Genomic DNA, 8,927 nt, shown 5'->3' with positions numbered 1-8,927 from the left:
GCAGTGCCTCCTCTGTCAACGTTTGCCTTTGCCATGGTGTTAAGGGAGGTTCTAAAGGAACGGTAACAGCAGCATGGGAGGCCTCCAGGGCCAGCAGAGGTCGGACCTCCCCCGTGCACAGCGCTGACCACTAAAGGCACCGGTAGCAACACGGAGACTTTTCTGTAATTTTATTGCAACTCTTTGAAAGGGTAGATAACAGCAGGACAAGGGGAAATGGCTTGAAGTTGAGGGAGGAGGGGTTTAGGTTGGATGTCAGGGGGAAGTTCTTGACAGGGGGAGCGGTGAGGTGGATGCCCCGTCCCTGGAGGTGTTGAAGGCCCGGTCGGATGGGGCCTCGGGCAGCCTGGTCTGGTGTTACACGTGGAGGTTGGTGGCCCTGCCTGTGGCGAGGGGGTCGGAGATTCGTGATCTTTGAGGTCCCTTCCAACCCGGGCCACTGTGTGACTGTGTGGTCTGACAGTCCGAGCCCCTGAGGGCTGGTTGTGCCCCAGCTGCAGGCCCGGCCCTGTTCTCGCCAGCTGCTGGGGCGGTGTCCTAGTGCTGCCGGCAGGGTGGCCTCTTGGCAGGAGGTGCAGAGGCCTCAGAGTTGCTGGCCCTCCTCTTTGGAGCTCGCCGAGGCGCCCTGCATGAGCACTCCCTGCCCGTGCCGGTGCTTGAGGGACCTGGCACTGCCTCCCCCGGCTCCTGCTGGGCTGCTGCTTGGCCCGTCTGCCATGGAGCCGGGATGGACGGAGGCTGGCTGGGACCCTCACTAAGGGCAGCGGTTGAGGGGACAGGAAGCTCCTCCTCCACATTGTCTTCCCTGGTGCTGCTGGAGGGCTGTGGGCCGGGGTCGGGAGTCTGTGCTGGGGGGGCAGCTGCACCAAGGGCAGCTGCGGGGCTGCCCTCCCGTCCTGCGGCAGCATGGGAGGCCTCCGGGCCAGGCGGATGTTGCACCTGCCTGCTGCACAGCCGCGCAACTTGCACAACGAGCCGTCGCACAAAGCTGGCGGCCCGGCTTTGCAGGGAGCAGAGCAGCCGCAGGGCCAGCGCTCCCTCGTTCAGGCCAAAGATGCGCAGGCTGGAGATGACAAGGTGGAGTGCTGCAGAGGCTGTCCTGCGGTCAGCCCCAAAGAGCTGCCTCAGCTCCTGGCGCAACCAGGGCAGTAGGGGCTGGAGCACAGCTGGGTGCTGGCGGAACACAGATGCCCCGGTGGGCACCGCAGGCGCAGGCACCTGCCCTGCAGCCCCTGCTTGGGGTTCGGGAGCTCTCCCTTCCTGCGCAGGCCATCTGACAACGAGCTCTTGAAAGTCGTCGTCCGCACGCACCGAGTGCAAGATGGACTCCACCGTGCCTTTGCAGAGGGGGCACGTGGGCCTGCGCTCAGCCCACTGCCGGATGCAGCCAAAACAAAACTGGTGCAGGCACGGCATCACGTAGCTAGTGTCATCCATAGCGTCCAGGCAAATGGGGCAGAGATGGTCCAGCTCGGTGGCCATGCTGTCCAGCTGCTGTGGTGGGCAGGAGAGCGCAGGGGATGAGGGGCTGCTCCTCAGCCCGCTGCTGCAGCAGCAGGGGTCGCGCTAGGAAAGGAAGAGAGGCCACGGTTACTCGCTGACCCCGTCAGCGGACAAACAAGTGCCCGGGTCCCTCAGGAAGGAAACCCTCCCAGCTGGGCTGCCCAGGCTGAGGCGTCCCTTACCGGTTCCCTTTGCTGCTGCGGCCTCCTGGGTGCCCCGGCTGCCTGAGCCAGGCAGGGCGGGGAAGAAGCTTCAGTGGCTCTGGGGACGAGCACTGAGAGCGGCTGTCGGCAGCTCCCAGAGCACGAGACCAGCTCCAAGGCTATCCTCGCTGCTCGCTCCAAACCTCACGGACACGCTCGGCTGGAGTGCGGGCACAAGGCAGAGTGAGAGACTCTGTGCCCGGCTACAGGCAGTGAGGGCCAAGAGGTCACAATCCACTGCTGCGTATGTCACTATCCCTCACGTAGGGGATGGGTGCCAGTGACGTCACAATGGGCGAGCATCATCTGCAGCACTCCAAGCCCAGCAATGGCATCCGGGTTTTCCGCAGTGCCTCTGTCCCTTCCGTTCCCTATATTGTGTCTGCTCGCTGTTGGCATTTTGCAGCAGTGTCTGGGGCTTTGACTGAGTCTTCCCACGTCGCCCCAGCCGTGACAGATGGAACCCACGTGATGGCTAGTAAAGATGAGAGAGTCTGAGAAACTTAACCGAGTCCTATTTCTCAATTCACCACTCAAACCTAAGTGTAAGTAGTGAGAGGCAGTACAAAGTACTCTAGCAGATACTACTCTCTTGGTCTGCGCGTTGGAGTTCCTCTCTCTCGGCCTCTAGTTTGGTTTCTTCCTGTGTGGCCTTACAATATCCTAGTATTTCCTGTGGAAAACAACTCACGTGGGTAGACGCCTTAGTAAATACAGGATGTATTTTCTTCTAGAATTTACTTAACAAATGTATTTCCCCGAGATGCCATCGTGCACAATCATAGAATCATTTCAGTTGGAGGTGTGGAAAGTGAAAAGTGTTGTTTCTGCATTGATCACTGAAAAGGGGCAATTGAGCTAAAGAATTAAGCTGTAACGTAACTTTAGAATTAGCTGATGTGGAATGCAATAATAGCGTATACATATTAGCAACAAATTTTAGAAACATAGTTACTGGACTGCCTAACACATACTTTCTCACAAAGCTGCAATAGAATTTAAACGTTTTAAACAATGTGGGTATAGTGTTCTGAACTAGGAAACATACTGTGAAGTTGTTCATTTGACCGGCAAGAGTGAAATATATTTAACAAACTTTCAAGGAGTCAGGGCCTTGACACAAAGCAGAGCTGTCCCACACTGTGGGAACGTGAGGATGCCACGTGCAGGCTCCAGGATACTCCCCTCCATCGTCCTTTCAAACGTATCTCATAGAGAGATAAGGACAAATAAATGACCAGAACGATGACTCAGTGTAAAGGGGGGTAATTGACAAGGGGGGTAATTAAACAATTAAGAGGCTGTGGTTGTAAAACAGTCACCAGAGAGTTATGGTCAAACTTGTTAGGAAAGCAATTGTTGGAAAGCAATTAATCAATTAAGATATTTGTGTCTGAACGTTAAAAGATTTGTGCCTACTTGGTATTTGTATGACTAGTGAAGCGTCGCAAAAGAGTGTAAACCTGCAGTACTCAGCCAGTGAGGAACCAGGGCAGAAAGAGATAAGCGTCGGGCAATAGGGGATAAAAGATGTAATTAACGCTGTTTTCTCGGTGCGCTCCTGCTTGCAGGACGCCCGCCATTGCAATCGCAAATAAAATCTGCTTTATCAGGGGAACCGTCCTGGAAAATTATTTGGATATTTCCAACAGAAGGGACACTTGAAGGTCATCTAGCCAACTGTCCTGCAAGGAACAGGAACTTCCTTAGCTAGATCAGGTTGCTCAGAGCCTGTTCCAGTGTGACCTTGAACGTACCCAAAGATCCTGCGTGGTATCCACCACCCCTGTGGCCACCCTGTTCCACTGCCTCACCACTCTTACGGTAAAAAAAAAACGCTTCCTTCTCACCTTGTCACCATCTAAATCTCCCCTCTTTGAGTTGGAAACCATGTCCACTTGTCTTATCAACAAACCCCAGTCTGTGCCCTTCTTTCTGATAGCCCCCGTTTAGATACTGACAGGTCTCCACGGAGCCTTCTCTTCTCCGGGATGAACAATGTTGTCATGATTCTGTCATGAAGCCGATTGAGAGGCCCTCGCCCCAGCAGCTGTGTAGGGCCAGGCCCCGTGGTTGTTGAGTCACAAAGGGAAAGAGGTCCTGCAAGACTGGAGGGCAAGGAGCCACGCTTGTCAAGTTCTCCCTTGAAAAAGTGGCAGGAAGCTGCAGGTGGGACTTCATCTACGCTGTCCCGGAGTGCAGGAGGGCCCTGGGCCAGAGGCAGGAGTTTCTGCTGGGGAGGCGGCTGGGCCTGGGGCAGCTGCGGGGCTGCCCTCCTGCCCCGGGGCAGCGATGCGTTAGAGCCAGTTGTTTGCCATTTTTGATCGCAGCTATCGTTCTGCTTGTAACTTGCAGGTGTAGTGCTGAGTAAGAGCAGTGCCCTTGAACATCTGCCATTTTGCCTAATCGAGGTGCTTGCTCCTAGTTACTTGCAGGCGTATTGCTTCTCTGCGATAAATGTCCCTCCGGACCACAAGACTTCCGTCACAAAAGCAACGTCCTCAAAAGAGGGGCGCGATTCCAGCACAGTAACCAACCAGTAGAAGCCAGGTGGACACTAGGCGTCCTCCTGCAGGGGAACTGCTAGGTCATGGCTTGCACTGGTGATTGGGCACCTGGTGAAGGGGTGAGGCTGGCCTAGGGAGCGCAGGCAAGTGGTTGGCACTTGTGCTCCCTATGTGACCGGAAGGGATGGACCCACCGTGGGCTCACGGAAGGGCCAGCCGTTGTAGGGAGACGTCGCGGTTTGGTGATTCCTTGTCGTCGGTATTCCACGTCAGAACATCCTGTGGACCAGTGTGGCAGTTAAAGAGTTAATGTTCTGGTCCCGCTTACTGTCCCTTATGGGCACTGTGAGTATCGCGATGGGAGGGGAGGGGCGGCATCCCCGGAGGACCTGGAGGGAAGAGGAAGTGAGGTGGAGCTCCGGCCAGGACCCGAGCGTCTGCCTCTCCTTCGGGCACCGGCTCAGCCGTCTCAGCTCCCACGGAGAAAAGCACGTGCTTCCCTTGCACTCTCGTGGTTTGACTCGTACTTCGGGTACTCTTGTCTCTCTCGTTTGGTTTGGTTTGGTTGACGTAGTAAGTTACCGTTCCTCCTCAGATGGTTGCCGTTGTGTTTTCTCTTCGGTAGAACTATCTGCTAGCTCTCTGCCCTTCCCCCTCTCCCGGAGCGCACGTGGCCCGGGGCCGGCCGGGTCGCGTGGCAAACCGTTAGTAGCCCTTCGTTTTTTTTCCTTTTTCCCGGGGCCTGTCACGGGCCCCCTGTCACGGACTTCTCTCTAGGGATAACCCCTTCCATCTAGGGATAAACAGGAGAGCGTGTCTGGGAGCCGGGCTGCCTCCTGCAAAGGGGTGCTGCGTGGCCAGAGAGCTCCTTCCCCATTCCTCCCTCTGCATGTGACTCTGGGCCTACTTGCAAGTAGTTTGCTGGGTATTGCCAAGAAGCTGTCACAAGCCATTTTGCTTCTGCATGAGCAGAGCACCTCAGAAAACCTGTGCCCAAACGTGGTCAAAGTGAGGAGGGGGGACACCTTCCCGAGCAACCATCAAAGACCCACCCTGAACCCTGTGCGCAGGTGCAGAAGACTCAGTTATGCTTGTGTAACCTTGTAAGCATGTCATATATCAATGGGATGGGTATGTGATGGGTGTGGAGTGAAACCTTTGGGACTGTAAGCAGAAGACAGTGTAAGGACACGGGTGCGTTTGATGTGTGGAGATGAGCCAGCTTGTGCCCTGCGCAGAAATAAAGCAGTGCCTCCTCTGTCAACGTTTGCCTTTGCCATGGTGTTAAGGGAGGTTCTAAAGGAACGGTAACAGCAGCATGGGAGGCCTCCAGGGCCAGCAGAGGTCGGACCTCCCCCGTGCACAGCGCTGACCACTAAAGGCACCGGTAGCAACACGGAGACTTTTCTGTAATTTTATTGCAACTCTTTGAAAGGGTAGATAACAGCAGGACAAGGGGAAATGGCTTGAAGTTGAGGGAGGAGGGGTTTAGGTTGGATGTCAGGGGGAAGTTCTTGACAGGGGGAGCGGTGAGGTGGATGCCCCGTCCCTGGAGGTGTTGAAGGCCCGGTCGGATGGGGCCTCGGGCAGCCTGGTCTGGTGTTACACGTGGAGGTTGGTGGCCCTGCCTGTGGCGAGGGGGTCGGAGATTCGTGATCTTTGAGGTCCCTTCCAACCCGGGCCACTGTGTGACTGTGTGGTCTGACAGTCCGAGCCCCTGAGGGCTGGTTGTGCCCCAGCTGCAGGCCCGGCCCTGTTCTCGCCAGCTGCTGGGGCGGTGTCCTAGTGCTGCCGGCAGGGTGGCCTCTTGGCAGGAGGTGCAGAGGCCTCAGAGTTGCTGGCCCTCCTCTTTGGAGCTCGCCGAGGCGCCCTGCATGAGCACTCCCTGCCCGTGCCGGTGCTTGAGGGACCTGGCACTGCCTCCCCCGGCTCCTGCTGGGCTGCTGCTTGGCCCGTCTGCCATGGAGCCGGGATGGACGGAGGCTGGCTGGGACCCTCACTAAGGGCAGCGGTTGAGGGGACAGGAAGCTCCTCCTCCACGTTGTCTTCCCTGGTGCTGCTGGAGGGCTGTGGGCCGGGGTCGGGAGTCTGTGCTGGGGGGGCAGCTGCACCAAGGGCAGCTGCGGGGCTGCCCTCCCGTCCTGCGGCAGCATGGGAGGCCTCCGGGCCAGGCGGATGTTGCACCTGCCTGCTGCACAGCCGCGCAACTTGCACAACGAGCCGTCGCACAAAGCTGGCGGCCCGGCTTTGCAGGGAGCAGAGCAGCCGCAGGGCCAGCGCTCCCTCGTTCAGGCCAAAGATGCGCAGGCTGGAGATGACAAGGTGGAGTGCTGCAGAGGCTGTCCTGCGGTCAGCCCCAAAGAGCTGCCTCAGCTCCTGGCGCAACCAGGGCAGTAGGGGCTGGAGCACAGCTGGGTGCTGGCGGAACACAGATGCCCCGGTGGGCACCGCAGGCGCAGGCACCTGCCCTGCAGCCCCTGCTTGGGGTTCGGGAGCTCTCCCTTCCTGCGCAGGCCATCTGACAACGAGCTCTTGAAAGTCGTCGTCCGCACGCACCGAGTGCAAGATGGACTCCACCGTGCCTTTGCAGAGGGGGCACGTGGGCCTGCGCTCAGCCCACTGCCGGATGCAGCCAAAACAAAACTGGTGCAGGCACGGCATCACGTAGCTAGTGTCATCCATAGCGTCCAGGCAAATGGGGCAGAGATGGTCCAGCTCGGTGGCCATGCTGTCCAGCTGCTGTGGTGGGCAGGAGAGCGCAGGGGATGAGGGGCTGCTCCTCAGCCCGCTGCTGCAGCAGCAGGGGTCGCGCTAGGAAAGGAAGAGAGGCCACGGTTACTCGCTGACCCCGTCAGCGGACAAACAAGTGCCCGGGTCCCTCAGGAAGGAAACCCTCCCAGCTGGGCTGCCCAGGCTGAGGCGTCCCTTACCGGTTCCCTTTGCTGCTGCGGCCTCCTGGGTGCCCCGGCTGCCTGAGCCAGGCAGGGCGGGGAAGAAGCTTCAGTGGCTCTGGGGACGAGCACTGAGAGCGGCTGTCGGCAGCTCCCAGAGCACGAGACCAGCTCCAAGGCTATCCTCGCTGCTCGCTCCAAACCTCACGGACACGCTCGGCTGGAGTGCGGGCACAAGGCAGAGTGAGAGACTCTGTGCCCGGCTACAGGCAGTGAGGGCCAAGAGGTCACAATCCACTGCTGCGTATGTCACTATCCCTCACGTAGGGGATGGGTGCCAGTGACGTCACAATGGGCGAGCATCATCTGCAGCACTCCAAGCCCAGCAATGGCATCCGGGTTTTCCGCAGTGCCTCTGTCCCTTCCGTTCCCTATATTGTGTCTGCTCGCTGTTGGCATTTTGCAGCAGTGTCTGGGGCTTTGACTGAGTCTTCCCACGTCGCCCCAGCCGTGACAAATCTCCAGATCTGTATACAGGACTGAGGTGTCAACAAAACCTATGTCTTCCTCTGAGGCAACAGGACACGGGCCTAAGTTACTCTCCCCACAAGCCAGCACTGCTGCTCTGCCCCTTCCGTGCACTGGTTCCTCCCACATCAGGTCAAAGACGGCCCGTGGCTCGCCCCTGGAGATTTTCTCCTGTTCTTTTGCCCTAGCAGCAGGGCTGATCCCCTCTGCCCAGCACACACCAGGCTTAATCCAGGCTCTACTTCCTTTCTGAGATTGCAGACTGATACAAGGAGTGACACTGCCCGTCCAGACGGACTCACTGGAGATTACGGAGGCCGTGAGGCTGGAGCACTTACCCAGCAGAAACGGCTTGTGTGGCCAGCACCATTTGTCATAGGGCAGAAAAGGAGAATCAGAGTCATAGAATCATAGAATCACAGAATAGCCTGGGTTGAAAAGGCCCACAGTGATCAATAGTTTCAACCCCCTGTTATGTGCAGGGTCACCAACCACCAGATCAGGCTGCCCAGAGCCACACCCAGCCTGGCCTTGAATGCCTCCAGGTCTGGGGCACCCACAACCTCCTTGGGCAATCTTTTCTAGTACCTCAACACCCTCTGGGTGAAGAAATTCCTCCTAACATCTAACCTAAACCTCTGCTGTCTCAGTTTCATTCCCCCTTACACTATCACTAGCCACCCTTGTAAAAAGTCATTCTGACCCTGTTTGTATGCTCACTTCAAGTACTGGAAGGCCACAATGAGGTCTCCCTGGAGCCTTCTCTTCTCCAAGCTAAACGATCCCAGTTCCCTCAGCCTTTTCTCATAGCAGAGGTGCTCCAGCCCTCTGATCATCTTAGTGGCCCTCCTCTGGACCCACTCCAAGGGCTCCATGTCCTTCCTGTACTGGGGGCCCCAGGCCTGGACGCAGTACTGCAGATGGGGCCTCACAAGAGCTGAGCAGTGGGGGACAGTCACCTCCCTCTCCCTGCTGGCCGCCCCTTTTTTAATGCAGCCCAGAACACAGTTGGCTTTCTGGGCTGCAAGCACACACTGCTGGCTCATGTCCAGCTTCTGGTCTGCTAGGACCCGCAAGTCCTTCTCTGCAGGGCTGCTCTCAAGGGGTTCTTCGCCCAATCTGTATTACTGGGATTTTCCCAGCCCAAGTACAGCACCTTGCACTTGGCCTTGTTGAACCTCATGAGGTTCAACATTCTAATTCAGATGGGCTGGTGGTTGGACTTGGTCTCAGAGATCTGTTCCAGTCTTAATTATTCTGTGATTCTGTGTGTGGTAAATTCATGGAGAACCAAC

The 8,927-nt window shown here is 57.4% G+C and overlaps 2 protein-coding genes across 2 annotated transcripts; both read right to left on the bottom strand.

Moving 5' to 3' along the window:
• Positions 1-439: 439 nt before the first annotated feature.
• Positions 440-1,482, bottom strand: LOC146542313 (uncharacterized). Its single transcript, XM_085213082.1, has one exon. It carries the CDS (start codon positions 1,480-1,482, stop codon positions 538-540), a length of 945 nt encoding a protein of 314 aa, XP_085069208.1. The 3' UTR covers positions 440-537.
• A 4,415-nt stretch (positions 1,483-5,897) lies between these two features.
• Positions 5,898-6,955, bottom strand: LOC146542312 (uncharacterized). Its single transcript, XM_085213039.1, has one exon. It carries the CDS (start codon positions 6,938-6,940, stop codon positions 5,996-5,998), a length of 945 nt encoding a protein of 314 aa, XP_085069165.1. The 5' UTR covers positions 6,941-6,955; the 3' UTR covers positions 5,898-5,995.
• Between the last annotated feature and the right edge of the window lie 1,972 nt (positions 6,956-8,927).

This window comes from Meleagris gallopavo, chromosome Z (assembly GCF_905368555.1).
Source record: "Meleagris gallopavo chromosome Z, MGAL_WU_HG_1.1, whole genome shotgun sequence".
Lineage (NCBI taxonomy): Eukaryota > Metazoa > Chordata > Aves > Galliformes > Phasianidae > Meleagris > Meleagris gallopavo.
Note: the sequence above shows the minus strand (reverse complement) of the source record. Positions and strands in the feature narration are given on the sequence as shown.

What these genes read in the sequence shown, in the direction of transcription:
- LOC146542313 (XM_085213082.1), bottom strand. Translation starts at nt 1,482, where the DNA reads ATGGCCACCGAGCTGGACCATCTCTGCCCCATTTGCCTGGACGCTATG.
- LOC146542312 (XM_085213039.1), bottom strand. Translation starts at nt 6,940, where the DNA reads ATGGCCACCGAGCTGGACCATCTCTGCCCCATTTGCCTGGACGCTATG.